The following is a 19436-nucleotide window of genomic DNA, read 5'->3' as shown; positions in this document are numbered from 1 at the left end:
TTTCCATTTCAGCAACAAAATAAAGATAAGAACTAAGGAAGTGAAATTCAATTTACAAAAACTGTGCAACTTCTACAACGTATGTTCATAAAGTAATAATTATTGCCAAGAAAGAATACAGTAATGCATACAAGTTTTTGTGATTGAATCACAATCTTTCTCCACATAAACTCCACCCAGTGTGACACGTTGTAGAAGTCCTGTGTCTGGCTGTCCAGGAAATCAGTCACTGCAGAAATGATGTCATAATAGTCATTGAAATACCTCCGACGCAGGGGCTTTTTCAGTTCTGGAAAGAGGAAGAAGTGGGTGCGAGGTCTGGGAAATATGGAAGGTGGGGGAGAATTCCGAATCCTAGTGGTTGCATGAGTCACAGTCTCCTGAACGGAATGGGCGGGAGCGTTATCGTGGAGAAGCCGCACTCCTTTCGTCATCATTCCACGACGTTCCTTGATTGAATCCCTCAACTTGGATAAGAGGTCCGGATAAGATGTCCTGGTAGTATCATCCAATGATGGGTTTTCCATTGCGGGTGCAATCTCGCAAGATCACACCACATCAATCCCAAAAGACACTCAGCATCACCTTCCCTCACGATGTCACAACCTTGGCTTTTTGCAAGTTGGTGACCCAGAGTGATTTCACTGCTTGCTTTGGGTCTACATCTCTGGGTCATAATTGTGCACCCAACACTCATCAACAGTGGAAAATTTGCAAATTTTCCTTTCCAAAACTAAAAAAGCTAATCACACCTCGAACTTCAGCTGGCACCACGGGCTGCACCATCTTGGTTTTCTGACCCTCTAGCGATGTTCTGCAGAACTACTACGAACGGAATGTGTTCCGATCCCATACCTTAAGGAACAAAGGCTTCCCCACAAGGTAAATTCTTGAAACAAGCATGCAAATAAAAAGCAAAAACTATTACTTTATGAACGTCCCTCATATTGCCATGTGGCTACATCAATAAAAAAATTAGTTCCGACACACCTTAAAGGCCATGAATCAATGCAAACATGAATGACTGAAACATTAAGTGAGCTGCAGTATGATCCCAAATTGTATACACAAAATTGCCTCAATCTGGCATTTGAGGATTAAATTAGAACTTTTCCATTCAGCTATTTTCTTTTTTTAGAATAATTTAGAAGAACATTTTCCACTGTCAGTATAGTTTGCCCAGAAATTATATGTCACAGCTTGACATATATTTGAAAACAGACTGCTCTATCTACAATAAACACTAAAAAAAATGAAATATGCAACACCATACCTGATACATTTGGCAAGCAAATAAAGTTGTTACCCAGATGGCATGAATGGCTGCATTTGCTGAAACCCAGGCTACCCAAGCATTGCATGTAGCTATGTCTCCCATTGCTGTAAGAAGGAAACATTCATATTGAAACAAATCAAACAATTTTGAGTTGAAATATTGAGTAAAACCGATGTGTGCATTATATATTTCACAGAATATTATAGTACAAAGAACATACATATCAGAAATTGTATCATGATATCCAGTTACGATGATTTACTTTACTTTGCCAGTCTTATGAGATTCCTTAACCAAGTTCTGTATGCATGATAGGATTATCTAAATAAAAACAGCTACTTCACTAATAACATTATTCTCATGGCAAAGGGCCACACTAATAACATTATTCTCATGGCAAAGGGCCTATAGTTTAAAGTTGGATCTGAACCACTGTGCAATGTACCTTCAACTTGGTTACAAGGCAACAGCATCACAACTATACCGTTGGGGATACCAGCTAAAATAACAATGTCTACAAGATTCAAGTTTCTGAAGTTCAAAAAGTGTACTCCTGCATCAGCAATCTGATACCATTATGTTCCATGAAACAAACTACTGTGGAAAAGCAACTCCTCCTAAATTGTCTGCTTACACATGGTACACCACTAGTAAGTGGAACAAATCTGCAATAAAATTTTGACAGCTTCCTTCACGTCTCAGATGAACAGAAACCAAGAAGTTGCCAAGAATGTTGTTACAAGGATTGCGGAAGTAACAGAACCTGATCACAGATCATACTTCCGCAACAGAACCTGATCACAGACCACAATTCCCTGTTATAAGGTTTACTTGCAAGCTTCAAGTGAAAATCTGTGGGCACTCGCAGACCCATAAATATAAGGACATACTTTCAACAATCACATTTTGAAAACTACAGCGCCACGTGACTACTATATTCAAGTCTCAAGAAAATCATAGAAAGACTAACAGAAATGTCTCATTGCACTAGATGCAGCGATATCGATTGTGAAGACATTGTAAATGAACTGTAACTGTACTCCAGCAAGTGAAGATCAAAATACTGACTTACGGATGCGCACTTGTTATCAGTATTGCCTGAAATCGGAATATGTGTATCAGATTATCAATAAAAATTGTCAATAAATTTACTGATAATTACCAATATTTCTATAATTTGATGAAAGGACACTAACAAATTAACATGCATGTCTAAACCAGGACTTGAAGCTGAAACCTTCAATGGCAACAATGCGAGTATGGCACTAAATTTGCTTGGCCACAGGGCAGCTACTTCCTTAATTAATGAATACAAACATGATACTGATGGGTTAGCAATGGAAAAAGAAACAGTTTAATTAGAAGTGGAATTTACAAAAAGCAGAGCAAACATTTACAGATCAAGTGAGAAACTTATCAGCCCAATCTTTACAATCAAAAATACATACATATTAGATTGGTTAATTTATTTCAATTTTAGTGAGACACTGGTATAACATTATGTCATTATTAGTATGGATAATCACATACTTAGATATGGATAATCGATAACCAATTTGTTTATTTTCTACTGTTAAAAGGTAGTCAGTCTAAGAACCACTGATAGCTGTAGAATACAAAAATATCTTCTACCAAAATAACAAATCCACAATCCTTGACGTTTCATGACTTTTTCTTGACCTTTATTTCTTTTTTCTTGACCTTATTTTCCTTTTTCTTAACATTTATTTAAACGCCCCACACTTTGTGATAGTTTGAAATTAAGAAAATATATATTTTTATTCAATTAAACACCCTAAGCTGTACTTTAACAAGTAATTTAGAAAATTAACGCTTCAGACATCATCCTGGATGGGGAATGGCCATATTTAATATTTTTACTTACAATAATGTAATTTTTAAGAAACAAAGCGAACAAATCTTAACTACAACTCAATACAACTTCAAATTTCCAAATATTCAATTTTATCAAATCCCAGTACAGGTATATAACAATGTAAATTCACTATACTGTAAAAAAAAAAAAAATAGCAGAAATCTTGCCCACAAACAAAATTTTTTGAGATTCCTGTTGATTTCTTGACTTTTTCTTGACAGGTAGGCACCCACCCCGTACAAGAACTTGCACTGAATGAAGAAATTTCTCATTTTTCCCAACTTTGTAACCAGGCAGAACTTATCTGTACTACAATCACACTGCTAATTTCACACTATTGAGCTTCAAGGCTTACCTTTCCAGAATCCTTTCTGAAGAGATTCCACCTGGCATGCTTTATGCCAGTAGAAAGTGCTTCCATATACCATAAAAATGCACATAATGAGGAGCATAACTAAATAACCAATAAAATATCTATGGTTCCCTGCACCTGTAAAGAGAGCACATGCAAATTTTACACAAAGACATTAATTAACATACGTATGCAAATTTATGACAAGTATTCTTTCTGCTATCCACAAGAAATACTAACAGGCTGTGTTTTAACAGACCAAAACAAAGAGAATAACATGTCAATTGACCGTACAAGGAACAAGGTTGACCAAAGTGGCTGGCCACACATTAATTTTTCTGAAGTCATTTACTATGGCTCTGAATTATAAGGAGTGAAATGTTAGTTCACTTGATCTAACACACAACTCTGACAAAGTCAGTGGAGTTACCTGTATGTATAATTTGAGCTGTCAACAAGTTTTGATTGATTGATTGATTGATTGATTGATTTTACATCACTTTTCTGCCACTCTGGGATGATGGTAACGATGAGAATTAATGGTGATGAGATAAAATTGATGAAAGGACAATCACAAACACACATGGACAGCACACAATGCAAGCCCAACAGCAGATTACGTTGGCTGTGAGTCCAGATGCCAGAGCCTCCTCGTTAGTCTGCAAAATGCAGTCCGGGTGTACTATGTGGAAGAGAGAGGTTGGCACTTGGGTGACTTCCAAAGGGTTATCTCTTGCATCCTATTCAGTCTCACTGAACAACACTGAAAGATGTGATGCATCTTCATACTTCTGGTGTTCATTCACAGGCATCATTGTTTGGGCTGTTAGAGAGGAAGAACCCTCTTTCTAACTTTCTCAGATGATGCAGAATAACTGTATGTAACAACGTTTTCATGAAGTTTGATTCATTGATTGATTGAATTGGGGTTTAATTCCACTTTATGCACAATAAGGCTAATTGGGACTTGACCTACAGTTTAAAGTGGGATCCGAACCACTATGTGCCTCCACCGAGAATTGAACCAGGGACCCCTTGATTACAAGGCGACGACGCTACCACATGAAGTGTTATCACAAATGATACAAAGTTTTGTGTGACATTAGACTGTTTAGAATATAAATTGTCATCCATTGCATACTTATCAAATAAAGAATAACATAATAGACATTATGTAATAAACACAGGGTTATTCAAAATTATATTGACGAGTCTAATTTTATTATAATAGAAGTTTATAATTATTCAAATGAAAATAGGTATCAAATGAAAGCTTACACATCAGAGAATTTACTTAAAAATCAATGTATGGAGCACATGTAATATTACTAGGGGCATGCATATTTCGTTTTTGACGAAAAAACGAAATTTGAAAAAACACATTGTAGTGTTAATTTTTCAAGTTTTTGAAAGGTGTGAGGTGCATTTTGTGACCATATTTTGTCACGAAATAATGCGAAATGAACTGCAAAAAGCGAAATTAACTCTTAAACACGAAATTCAGGGTTTATTCACCGACGCGACACCTTCCGAGGTCTGAATTATCCTGAGAGTTATGCAATTCCCAGAAAATTGATTAATTCTGCTGTTAATATTGGAGAAGCAAAAATGGACTCCTTTACACAGAAATAAACTTAATACTCTGAAAACTACAAAAATGTGCTATTAGAAGTGAAATGTTAATTCTGTGGAATAAGTGTAGTTTTTAAATCAAATTTAGGATTATTTTCACAATTTTAAAACCAATATGTCTTTTTATATACCACTTTTCATCCATTTTTTCACAGCTATAACACCGATATTTTATTTTATTTACCGCTTTTGAACCCGAAATTGACCCAGTTTTTGTACCGAAATTTTGCCTTTTTATTTACCAAAAATATGTGCCTCTAAATATTACACACTTCAAGGTGACAGTCAAATTCTGCAGCACTTTGTGCAGCATCTCTCAATCGACTTGTGAAACCTTCTAGGATAGGAGGGAAGGCTGGAACAAATAAAAAGTCTTTCACAAAATTCCAAAGGAAGAAATTCATCAGTGTAAGATTGTGAGAGTAGTCAGCAGTTTTAAAAAAGCCTTAATTAATTATTTTTCTGCCACGTTATCGAGTTGTTTTGTGCCATAGCCATAAACATGCTTGTTCCACAGTGAGTTTACAACAAAGGATGCATGCCAAATTAACTCTGAAAAAGCAGAAGTACAACTAAATACTCTTTTAAAATTGTTAGCAATTGTTCTTGTTAGAGCATTTATATTAACAAAAAGTAATAAAAATCTACTAGGAACATTCACTAATACATAAAAGCCTATTTAGTGACTGCTCCAGGTATGTTATCATCTTTACTTTTTGACATTTTTGTAATGAGTGCTATCACTGACTATTTAGTCCCTGCAGATTTTCTAACAAATTACTTTGCTGGTACTTTACTCGACACTGTCTATTTTGGCTCTGATGACCCAGATCACTGAAAACTGGTCACCTAGTAAACTGCAATGATAATCTAATATTATCAGTCAGTAAGTACTAGTGATGAATGAATTGGACCCATCACACAATGTTTATGCACAACTACAGCATTATTTGAAATTTGTGCACACTCCTGTGCAAAATTCCCTTAAAACCAAGTTTAGCAGCAGAAAATGAACAACTTACCAATGCAATTTCCTACCCATGGGCAATGGTGATCAAATTTTGCTACGCAACGGTCACACATGGAACAGTGCTTCGACCTGATTGGCCTCTTCACTAAACATGAACTACAGAACCACTGATGCTCAAAGCCATCCCTCTCTGCCATTTCAATAATTGTCTGGAATTAAACAGAGTATCACAATTAACAGGTGCACCAACTGGAAGCTACCTCGTATAAAAGAGAAAATATATAATTCACTGACAGTTTGGGAAATAAGTTGCTATCTTAGAGATCACGTACTAAATATCATCAATTTTCACATTCATTGAAATGTTACAATCAGATCTTGCCATGAAAACTCTATACATAGGGGCATGCATATTTCGTTTTTGACGAAAAAACAAAATTTGAAAAAACACATTGTAGTGTTAATTTTTCATGTTTTTGAAAGGTGTGAGGTGCATTTTGTGACCATATTTTGTCACGAAATAATGCGAAATGAACTGCAAAAAGCGAAATTAACTCTTAAACACGAAATTCAGGGTTTATTCACCGCCGTGACACCTTCCGAGGTCTGAATTATCCTGAGAGTTATGCAATTCCCGGAAAATTGATTAATTCTGCTGTTAATATTGGAGAAGCAAAAATGGACTCCTTTACACAGAAATATACTTAATACTCTGATAACTACATAAATGTGCTATTAGAAGTGAAATATTAATTCTGTGGAATAAGTGTAGTTTTTAAATCAAATTTAGGATTATTTTCACAATTTATTAACCAATATGTCTTTTTATATACCACTTTTCATCCGTTTTTTCACCGCTATAACACCGATATTTTATTTTATTTACCGCTTTTGAACCCGAAATTGACTCAGTTTTTGTACCGAAATTTTGCCTTTTTATTTACCAAAAATATGTGCCTCTATCTATACAATACCATTGCATTGCAATCGTCTTGCCATGGCTCACACCAGCACCTCCAGTGGCTTCTATCATGAAGAGGAGCCAGCCAGAAAGTGTCTAAATTCTAGGCCTTTTTTATGTTTCGTGGATATTCCTGATGTGCCAGGCCATATTTTAACATGGTTAATAACTGTCTTTTATACAGGGTGCTCGGAAATTCCCCTTACAAAGTTCTAGGGCTAGTAGAGGGGACTGAGTAGACAATATTTGGAATAGGAACCCATGTCCGGAAACGTACCGTTTCCGTGCTACAACCATGACAATGTGTCGGATGTGCCTGTGTTCGTATGCAACCGGGAAGGCAGTACATGACGTCAGAAGATCAGCTGATGACCTAAAGTTATAAATTATTACAACCATGTCAAATGAGGTGTTACGTAAGGTACAGAAGTGAATGACGTTCGCAGATGAATGTAAATTCACTAAGGAGTCTGTTCTCAATTTTCAAAACAGCCATGTCTGGGCAGACTAAAACCCTCATGCGACGCATCCAGTGCAGAAGACAGAAACAAATTGTTGCGTTCCACTGTCGACACAGGTGTTGATCAATGAATAGTACTTTCTTTTTGTTCCCTTGGCATTGTTATCAAATAAATTTGTTTGTATTACGGACTGAGTCACACGTCATTCACTTCTGTAACCTACGTAACACCTCATTTGACATGGTTGTAATAAATGATTACACTTTAGGTCATCAGGTGACCTTCTGACGTCATGTATTGCCTACCCGGTAGCATACCAAAACAGGCACATCCGACACATTATCATGGTTGTAGCATGGAAACTGTACGTTTCCGGACATGGGTTCCTATTCCAAATATTGTCTACTCGGTCCCCTCTACTAGCCCTAGGAGTTTGTAAGGGGAATTTCCGAGCACCCTGTATTGTATATCTCAAATGATCAAAGCCTCATTACAGAGAAGAACTCATTTGAATCAGTTTGTAAATTTAAATACTTAGCAGTGATATTAACAAATGAAAATGATATTAAAGAGGACATTAAAATATTCCAGGTATCTAGATAATTCTTACTGATGTAACTACTTCCAGATAAACATGATTACTCACTCTATATTTTTGTTCCTGGGTGTTACGAATTACTCCAGGGTCACCCTTCCATGACTTTAAGAAGTTGTACCACAGGAGCAAAGACGTGCTAACAAAAAGTGCTGTTAGAAGTAAGTTTGCTTCTGGAGCTATCCACAGAAACCATGTTACATACATCCAAAACTGAAATAAATAAATAAATAAGTAAATGAACAGTATATGATACCAACAATTCACTTTCTTTCTAACCAAGAAGTTCAGAAAAATCTATGCCAGTTGATGTTAACATATTAGTATATTGGTTTATTGGTAAAACACAATTTTATTGATACAATACTTCCATAAACAGTCCATAATTCAGTGTTCTGAGATTTTGTTATTATTCTTATGACAACTACACCTGCCGCAAAATGACTTCGGACCTCATAACAAAAGCACAAAAAATACAGAAAATTCATGTGAAAAGCTATTATTAAGCTATTAGATACAGCAAAAAATGCATACATTAGTACGGAGTCATGTTGCCTTTACTTTTGAGAACCATTTGGATGTGCTTGGGCATGGAATCACTAAGACTAGGGAAGTCATTTAAAGTCCATGTCAATCCAACACATTTTCTTCAGTTCTGTTTGGAGGGTCTGTAGGTTCTGAATCATCATCTTTCCCAGGAATTGTATCATACGATGCCAACAATTTTCAATTGGGTTGCGATCGGGGCTATTCCCAGGCCACTCTAACATCAAGGCATTGTTTCTAACATTGTTCCTCAAGCCATTTCCTTACCTTCTTAGCCGTGTGACAAGGAGCATTATCATGCATGAAAAGATCCCACTCGTGGATCTGAAGAATATTCGCTAAATGGTCCTTAAGAACGTTGATATATTGTTCTGCATTCATCGTCACGTTTTGCTGTAAGAAATATAAACCTGCCCTACCCTTTTCACCTGAAAAACACCCCCACACCATTACAGACTGAGAGTGCCTAATGGTCGGAACCGTATACTTTGGGTCGTATCAATCTGAAGATGATGGACGTCGAACCTTAGCAGCTCCTATTCAGAACATTTGGAATGAGCTTTCATCGGAAAACATGACTTTCCTCCACTGTGCTGGTGTCCAGTGTGCATATTTCTTTGCAAAAGCAAGGCTGTCTTTCTTCATGTGGGCGGTGAGTAGTAGCTTCTTAGCAGCAGTACGACACAGCAAATCCAAGTCTTTCTGCAAACGGTGCTGGATCGTGCCCGAACACTAACATTTTCCGGCAGACTGGGTGCATTTCTTTAAGTTCTGACACTGTCAGTCGAGGGTTTTTCTTTATTCCTCTCATTAGGAGAGCGTCTGTAGATTTGGTTGTTTTTCTTTGCCTCCCACCACCGAATTTGTGCTTTGGAATGACAGTTGGAGGCAGTTCTCTGGCGGCTGCCAGTACCTTCATAATGGTTGATTTTGCACAACCTGTTTGTTTACATATCGTCCTTATCGGGACGTTTTCAATTCGCCATGCAATAATGCTGGCTTTTTCCACACTACTACAGTACTTTAACGGAATATCACAAATACACCTGCACAGTAGTCAAATATCCAACACAAATACAGTAGGAAAATATCCAACACAAAGTGCACCACACAAAAACACATCAATTTATCACACACACACTACAGCAGAAAGTCACCCTTCCTGTGTCAACTAACAATACAAAATGAAATGAACTCGTTTATCAGCAGTAATACACTTTTGCCAGATAAGTTCATGCTGAAACAATTCCATGTTCGAAACAAAACAACACTACATACAAGGCTACAAAGTGATAGACTGCTTACTACGGCAGATTTCACATGAGGTCCGAAGTCATTTTGCGGCGGGTGTAATGTAATGTTATGTTCAATACTTGGTGGTGGCACATACTGGTTCGGAACCCACTTTAAACTGTAGGTCCAGTTCTGATTAGCCTACATGTGCCTAAACTTCATTAATATCAAATACAAAATTCATGACAGTCACTCATCAGTAGAAATGCATTTAAACATATGTCTACTTTCGCACTATCATTTCTAAGTAGTACAGGTAAATATCTTCCAATTCTGCTTCATTGAAACAAGTTGCTCTGAAGAATCCAGCACTAACACATGTTACATTTTTACAACAGGGTCACCACTTATTTTTACAAAACAATTTCTCTGATTTTTAGAGGTATTTTCACACCACTTTGCCATTTCTTAATACTTACTCAGGGTGGCCACTCCATGACCATAATAAAATTCAAGTATAATTCTCGGTTTTCAAGGCGAACCTTCCAGAAATTCAAGCAGATGTTTTCTCTATTTGAACCTTACGTATTACCGCATCTCAGCACCCATACATATACACACACACACGCAAACATATTAACAACATAAAGAGCCTGTGCGATTCCAATGTATCCAAAAATTTTAATACAATTTAATTAGACAGTATATATATTTAAAATATTTAATTCAATGTGTGGAGTTTTCACATTTCACATACTGAGACTAGAAATACATCTACTAACACAAGTCACAAATGTTTCGGGACATACTAATCTGCAAAAAATTGTTAATTGTATAAGAATTTCAAACTCAAATTTACCTAATCAACTTCAAGATATATTAATTATATCTTGCAAAATATTCTGTCTGATTTATTTTCCTGTAGTTTACGGTTATTACAAGCATAAGAAAACAGTTTTTCTTTGTGACGTTTCAGGAGAACACACGCTCCTTTCATCAGACATTTATTATACTGTTTTCTTATGCTTGTAATAACCGTAAACTACAGGAAAATAATTCTATAATGCACGCAATGCGTACATACAAGAAAAACTAATATTCTGTCTGTTAGATAGATTGTTCTGCAAAGAACACTAGCAAAGTAAACAGATTGAGAGAGTTCTGTTTCATTTTCCACCCAGTTTTCTTTTCCTTCCTTGATAAAAATAAAAGCTAAACTGTGAAAAACTTGCCTCGGGGCATTTACAAATATGTATAAATTCAATGGCATTTGGATTAATAAAGGTTGCAATTTTTCACGTCTAGGGAGAAAAATTCACTCAGAATTCACGCATTAATTCCCAGTCAATAATTCATGCATAATTCCCGGAAATCAAGGAATTTGCAATTAGCCACCTTGTTACTTAAAATCTGTTTATAGTACTTTAGAAAAGAAAGCGAAAATATGTTAAAGCAATGGCTTCAGCATATTTTTTTTTTTTTTTCAAATAATTCATTTTACATACTAATTAGCACTTGATGTATCAAATTGGGCTCTACAAACATCTGAAAAATCCACATTTAATATTGCCCAGGATTTCCAGGTTAGTGGAAACACTATTACAATGTCTCAATTGTTCACATGAAATAAGGTAGATTATAAGCACCTGGCTCATTTCACGTAAAATCGACCAATGAAGAGGCACTATTCAGCCTCTATTTTGATTCATTTGAAATTTGGCACACTGAAGGAGGGGTCACCTGAGCTGAGGTTGGAACCTTTGCATCTCTAAAATGTGATATTTCAACCATTTTTTTTTACATTCTTTTTAATTTTAGATTGCCATATTTTGACAATCATGGCACCTATAAAAGCGATTCAGATGCTGTTAGAAAGGAATTTGATTTTGATTTGATTTGGTGTTTTTTAAGTCCACTTTATGCACAGTAAGGCTAATCGGGACTGGACCTACGGTTTAAAGTGGGATCCGAACCACTATGTGCCTCCACCGGGTATCGAACCCGGGACCCCTTGATTACAAGGCAACGACGCTACCACTGCGCCATCGGGGAGGCCCTGTTAGAAAGGAATTGAAGCACTCTTTCACATGAGATATGACATGCCTATACCCTGTCTCAGCTATCTCTGGAACAAAGCTGCATGTAGCAACAGATGGGGGGCAGGGGGGGGGGAATTGAGTGGAAGAGCAAAGCAGTACACACTGCTGCAAAGGCTGGTAACTGCAGTCGCTCCACCCCTTCCATGCAATCCTGTTGCTCTCATGTGTTCATTTGGGGTTGTCTCGCATTATTTGCTAAGAGACTTGTTTTCGTTTGCCTGCTCCAGAGTTAGATGGGATAGAGTGTAGGTCTGGGAATAAGTTTTATGAAGATGGTGAATAGCCTGTGCATGGCGTATATGCTATAGCCTGTGCATTCCACGTGGAACATCAGCTGATTAATACACAGATGGGAGTGAGCAGTTCTTGGATTTTTAACTTATTTTTACTGCTTTTAATGAATTTTAAGGGTATTTATAGTGAACATGATGTTTTAAGGAAATGCAGGGTGAAAGGGACATAGTTTTTTCTAATATTTTTTCCCCAATCCTACCCATCCAACCTTTTCTTGTATGATATAACGACGTGGCATGGCAGTATTGCATGCTTAAAGAACACCTGAAGAAGGGGGCAGACGCTTCCCCAAAACGTAGCTAACTCGACGAGTAGACTCACAAATGTGTAAGTAAAATAGCTTTTATATGATACTTTTGTGTTCTTAATAGAAATATTTTTTAATATTTAATATTGTGAGTAACACGCACCAAATCCAATATGAATTGCTGAATAACTGTACAAAATTTGAAAATGGGATGGCAATGGAATCTGGAGTTATGTTAGATGTAAATATAATTCAAAATATCATAAATGAAGCTTGAACTATCATTAATTTTGTGAATTAATTAAAATTACCCCCAAAAAAACACTATCATTAAAATATCAAATTAACAACAAACACCACTTACCTTGGTAGCCAGGTATATTGACATGGGTAGAAGATTCATTAGCCTATCGTCAAAAAAATATTGTCCACCAAAATGTAATACAATGTACATAGCAACCATCAGTCCGAATTTTACAAGATAGACAAGTTCTGACTGAAGAATGATGCCTATTACGTAGAATGTTAAGAAAGGCGTTGACACCATACACCAAAATCGGAGCCTCTGCAAAAGATCAAAAAAATACAGTACATATGAATAGAATGTCATTTTGAAACAGAGAAATTAGCAAAGCAAATATACGGGTTATTTTAATTGTTGCCACGATCCTATGTTATGAGAAAGTGGTTCACAGAGACTGGCAACGGGAACAAACATGCTTGGTGAGTATCTTTGCTTAGTGTAAGGGCTCATCAATCTCCCATGCACGTTTTTAATCATGAGCATGATGTCTATGTGCAGACATTGCATTGTTGTTCTCTTTGAAGAGGAGAGGGAGGGAGGGAGAAATTAACATCAATAGAATTAAAATATATATTCCTCCCTAAGCAGGATTGAAATGGTGTGAATAGGTATTTGCATCAAAATAGTGAAATTAATATAGTTATTTACAGTGTGTGTGTCTATATATATATATATATATATATTATTAATTATATATATCATAATCACTTTAACCTAGTTCTGCAAGTGATTCAAAAATATCCCACTAAAACCTGTCAAAAGTCTGTCAACATGGGTCTAGAGATGTATAACTTTTTAGCTACGGGTTTGGAAAAGCATTGCGCAATGTTGAGTCAAACAATTACAACAGGAGAAAATGATGGGGAACATGGAGAATCATATGATATCCATTTGCAAAATGTTCACTGCATTCCATGAGCAATTGACCTATTTTCATTCCCCTTTATCAATCTCTCTGTGATGAATACAGTCATACATACCACACAGGTTTCTGTGCAATTTGTTCCCCATCGCCGAGGACATTACTTTCTTCACTGTTGCCAGATATGCTCGTTGTTCCCCATACCTATACCCCACAATGACTCATTTCGAGACTCTCGTTAACATAAACTGCTTTTCCTGTCCTTGGTCAAAACACATTATCTCAACTTGCAGTCATGGCTTTTTGGGACACCCTGTAGAAAAGAGCTCCACTTATAATTAGTTTATTTAACATAATTTGAATCTAATTAGTGTAAGTTTGCAACAAAACAACTTCTTTAAGTACATAATTTCTTCTTCAAAGGGCCATGCAGGAGATACATTTGTTTATGGAAATGCTAGTTACAATGAGTAAGTTAGAGGAGTCATTAATTAAAATTATTTGAAATGGAACAACTGTTGCCTAAAACTAAATAAAAGTTGCAGAGCCTAATGCAAATGGAGGCACTAATGGCCCATAATGCATGCTATTTATAAGCATACTGCTATGCTTTCTGCCACTTCCCAACACTGACAGCTAGGAACACTAATGCTTTCAAGCTTGATATCCTAGTAGCTAGAAGAATAAGAGATATCCACACATAATGTTTTCTATCAAATTTGCATTACTTTTGTGATGTAATATTCTGTGCTTACTCTTGACAGCAGTTGTGATTTTGAAGTATACACAATGCACCCATGACATAATTAGGGTCAGCATCAACAACGTCCCCCTACAACAGATACACAAGGACACTTGGCACTTTCCCCTATGACTGACTACTAGAGTACTGCATGGGATTACTTTCGCTCGATAATACTCGTTCGAGTCTCCCACGCTTGCATACCATGCTCGAGTGTATAGAATCAAATATCATTTCAATGTGACAAGAATCGTAGATATATAAGTGTAAGTTTCAGCCCATAATCATCTATTCATTTTCATATATCGCTATGTACTGGTAACACAGACTAAACTACATTTTAACATGGAGATGATGACTATGTTCACTTAAGTTTCAAGTTGCTGTATCTTTCACTTCACAATCCATATTTGAGGACCCACTACTATCACACACAAATTACTGTTATACACGAACTACTGGGCTTCGATAGGTATACCGAACATTTTGCCTGTTTGAGCGTTATTCGCTCAAGGGAAGAAGCTGTCAATTCCGTACGTTATCTTGCATCATCCGTGCAAACCATTAGACACTCGAGCATAAAGCCCTCGATGCAGCACTCTCCTGGCTACCTAACAAGATTGTCTTAATTAGACGTACGCGAGTTATTAGTTTTATCTGCAAAACTTACTTGTAGAGGTTCTATTAATTTTGGTGGCATTTTGGTGGGTATGCCACCATCTGCTTGGGAACTCATTGAGGCCACCCAAATTAATAGAACTTCTACAAGTAAGTTTCGTGGATAAAAATTAGTAACTTGCTTACGCCCAATATCAACCGTGTCATTTATTCACCAAACATAAACGATTGTTTTACTTCATGAGCAAAGAAATCTCACTTACATCACTAATCTGATGTGAAATAACAAACGTATCCAAAGAATTCGTACAGGAGTACATGAAATAATTCAGAGACTGCCTCGACCAGCCCAAAACATAGGTTTTACATTGCAACAACATTCAGTACAATACCTTTATCACCATAGGATGCATTTTAGGTATGACTCAACACAAAACTTTAACCAATATCAATACAGTTCTTCTTCTAACTTACAGTTGTTACAATAAACATGTTCCTTGATGTAATATTTTGGGAGAAAACACACTCCTTTCCTTACATTTATTTGTATAGATTTTTTTTCTTCCGATAGATGATATTCAGCAAACAACTTCCCTCCTACAATTCACTGCACCATATTTGAGACATAGATCAGATCCCACGTTAAAAACATACAGGGAAGCTTTCTGCATGTGATGATCGTGATCATGTTAGGTATGAATACTTTTTACCTTTCCCTAAGCCTTACAGAAACTGTGAAAATTGTGGTAAAAATTTTTCTTGTTGTAGGAAGGCTTCTCGTAACCCTTCCCTAACATACGTGAATCTGTTTGCCCAATTTCTTCCCAGAGTTCACTGCATGATGATGTCAAAATGAATATCATCCATTTATGGTATTTTTGTACAAATAAATATCTGATGAAGACAGTACATGTTTTCCTGAAACATTACATAAAAAAAAGTGTTTACTTGCTTATAAGAATTATAAATGAGAAGAAAAATCTACAATGGAAGCAATACATACAAATGAAGGGCCAGGGGGAAAAACGATGAATGTTCATTCGAGACGATTTGCCAGGAAATGAAAAACAAAGTATTTCTTTTCATAAGTACGTTAATATATGCCAAAATAATAATGCGTTTTTCAGGCACTTCTCATCGTTTCCCAACCAAGGCCGTTCTCATTCTTATAGTACAGCTTCTGAACTATCAGATGGCGTTGCGATCTCAAAATGGGCGAAAAATCGACATTCATCGTTTTTCCCTCTGGCCCTTCAAATAAGAACAATAAATTACCGATACCATACAAAAAACCTTATATAAAATTAGGTTAAAATTTTTTCTTGTTGTAGGAAGGCTTCTCGTAAACCTTCCCTAACACATGTGAATCTGTTTGCCCAATTTCATCCCAGAGTTCACTGCATGATGATGTCAAATTGAATATCATCCATTTATGGTATTTTTTACAAATAAATATCTGATGAAAACGGTACATGTTTTCCTGAAACATCACATAAAAAAAAGTGTTTACTTGCTTATAAGAATTATAATGAGAAGAAAAATCTACAATGGAAGCAATACATACAAATAAGAACAATAAATTACCGATACCATACAAAAACCTTATATAAAATAGCACGAAGAACCTCGGCAATTTATTACAAATGCCAGTTGGTTCCATTTGGGACAAGTTCCTGTAGATCTCATATGCTGGCTGGATCCTTCTGGGACAAGCAGCACGTAACTATACATTTGTTATTCTATAGAGCAACTCTAGACATTTCATTTCTCTTTTCTTTTTGTTTATATACATATGAAGTTAAGGACTACTTGAACTTCAATATGAGTATTGTAGGTTTGTTAAGAGTTGTTTTTCTTTTTTACATATATACAAAATAGATTTGAATTTAAAAGTATAAGCTTTACAAATATGAAGATATACATAACAGATCACCACTGAAACAGAACTGTTCGTTATACAGGGTTAATGTTTGATTTATTCTTGCTTGAATGGTAAGAACTTTCACAGGAAGTAAAATTCTAACATCCCACCATACAAAAACAATTAAGATTTGGTTGACACCAAATTAGTATACTCGAGTAAAATTTCAACTTATTAATCTTCTTATTCAAACTATGCCTGTTACTGGGAGAATTAAAATATTTCACTTCCCATAGGAGCGTGGTCTTTTCTTGTAAAAACAAAACCAACTTCAGCTCTCTACTACATTCAGTTTCACTTCTATGATTTTTTCTCTCTCATCACAGTTCATTTGAAAAGCACATGGTTGAAAATCTCCTGTACAGAGAGGTTTACAGCATAAAAAGGTCCCATTCACTGAAGATTTATGTAGAGAACAAGATGACCACAAGGATTTTGCCTTAGGAAAAGAAACTGTATATTTAGAGATTAACTTTACAAGACTATGGTGCATAATTTATACCTTTATATTCATTAAAAAAAATGACCAAGTGACAGAATTTTGCCCTAAATCATGTAATATTTATAGAAAATATTTGACTGGTAAATTTATCGACAATGAACAATATACCAACATGCCTGTATTTGCTAATATTGATTCATGTATGCCATCTCTGGTGTATTCGAGTCATGAAAACCTACATCAATGACTGAGGGTTCGTCATGGTGACCACACATCACCCAGTTACTGTTTGGATGATCTTCCACCTCGGGTGAGTGAGTGAGTAGAATCAAGTGGGACAGGCTGGCAGTCTGTAGGTAGGTAGGCCCGGGCCCTCAATGGGCTATTGCGCCACGGGTTAGTAGTATTATTATCATTATCACTGGTGTATACATATATATCTCTGGATAGTCAAAAGGCTAATATACTTGGCTTCAGTTGTAAGCAGAGATCTAGAGTTGAAAATTTATCTCTAGAGTTGAAAATTTATCTCGCAGATCATCCACCTACAAATTTTGCTTCGTAAGTTGTAATAGTAAGAATTCCTAACTACTGTTAAGTGTGAAATATCATTGCATACCCGACAACTACAAATCTGTACGAAGCAGCATGGTTGCTCCTATAAGACCAGCAATTTCTAATAAATATCCTAAAAAAAAAAGTACGTACTTCTGGTTCTATACTTGTTACCAGAGCTTGAAGTGGAAATTGTTAGGAGGGACATGCTTGCTTGAGTCTTGAGGCTAGCTGGGAGGATGCTGCTATGTTTCACATGGTGACAATGAGACAGCTGAAAGATTGCTTTGTGGAAATTTTAGAGCTGGAGGGGTATCGTCCCCACTTCACTTCGAACACTGATTGTTACAACTTACACGGAACAGTTCACAGTAAAACATGTCATGAGTACAGGTAACATACACAACATTATGTACATCCACAAACATGCATTATATTACATGCTATCTAGAACTATATTTAACAGAGAAATAGGATGAAAATTAGATACAAAGCAGTGAAGTTTTGCAACAAACATTCCACTGATATATGCATGCAATGCAAAATACACTGTTTCTGTTTAGCATTAAGCGGTAGATAAGGGATAATATTGAGGTAACAGAATGGAAGTCTGTCAATATTGTTTGACCTGTGAAATATTGTCCAATTCCAATTTACTTCACTAATAACCATGATCTTACATTAAAATATATAAATTAACTGCCAACTTCCACAATCATTTTTAGATGTAATAAGCATATCAGAACAGAACTAAAGAACCAGAAGAAAAAAAATCTGCATACATTGGAACAACTGAAAGTCTATGCATGTACTAAAGTATTTATGTTATGTTCTTAACCTGAACAAAATTACTATAACACAAATGAGGAAAAGTGGATTTTGGGCTTCCATTTAACTGAACTGCAAATACAAATAAGAATTCATACAAAATTGCTCGAAATTGAGACACACATCCATCCCTTCTGCACTTTTGTTACTTAAAAATCTTTGAGGGACACCATCTCTCGATACAGTTACTTATTAGTTTACAACATAGTTAGTGTTTGATTTCCTATTCTACTGTATACCACAAATGTTATTTTGAACTTCATTAAAAAAGGTAACAAGTAACATGGTCAAAATAAATAAAAAGAAACAAAATACTACATAAATACCATTATACCATCGAGCATAACTTATAAGATATTTGTTCACAAGGCTCAGAATATTTTAATCCATAGGGTGAATCAGAAAAGTGGCTACACATTGGATCACATGGTGTACACACACACTATTTGGGTGAATCTACAATAGGGGACAATGTAACATCTCAGCTTTACAAACAATAGTTACTAAGCTTGTGAAGTAATTCTAAACATGTTCTCATATTCCAAGTATAAAAGATTTGAAATTTATGGTACGAAAACCCATCTTTATGCACAATAAATTTCAACTCTTATTTCATCTGGGC

At 35.9% G+C, this 19436-nt stretch overlaps 1 protein-coding gene across 3 annotated transcripts in view; it reads right to left on the bottom strand.

Annotated features, from left to right (window-relative positions):
* Hip14 (palmitoyltransferase Hip14) overlaps nucleotides 1–19436 on the bottom strand; it is a 68770-nt gene that overhangs the window by 2944 nt on the left and 46390 nt on the right. For all 3 annotated transcript variants that reach the window (XM_083119049.1, XM_083119048.1, XM_083119050.1), the window contains 5 exons: nucleotides 12907–13107; nucleotides 8175–8336; nucleotides 6159–6315; nucleotides 3508–3642; nucleotides 1274–1380 (listed from right to left, as the gene is read on the bottom strand). In XM_083119049.1, the coding sequence (XP_082975175.1) occupies nucleotides 1274–1380; nucleotides 3508–3642; nucleotides 6159–6315; nucleotides 8175–8336; nucleotides 12907–13107 (762 nt within the window). The remainder of the gene's footprint in view (nucleotides 1–1273; nucleotides 1381–3507; nucleotides 3643–6158; nucleotides 6316–8174; nucleotides 8337–12906; nucleotides 13108–19436) is intronic.

This window comes from Lepisma saccharinum, chromosome 3 (genome assembly GCF_977018435.1).
Source record: "Lepisma saccharinum chromosome 3, izLepSacc3.1, whole genome shotgun sequence".
Classification (NCBI taxonomy): domain Eukaryota; kingdom Metazoa; phylum Arthropoda; class Insecta; order Zygentoma; family Lepismatidae; genus Lepisma; species Lepisma saccharinum.
Note: the sequence above shows the minus strand (reverse complement) of the source record. Positions and strands in the feature narration are given on the sequence as shown.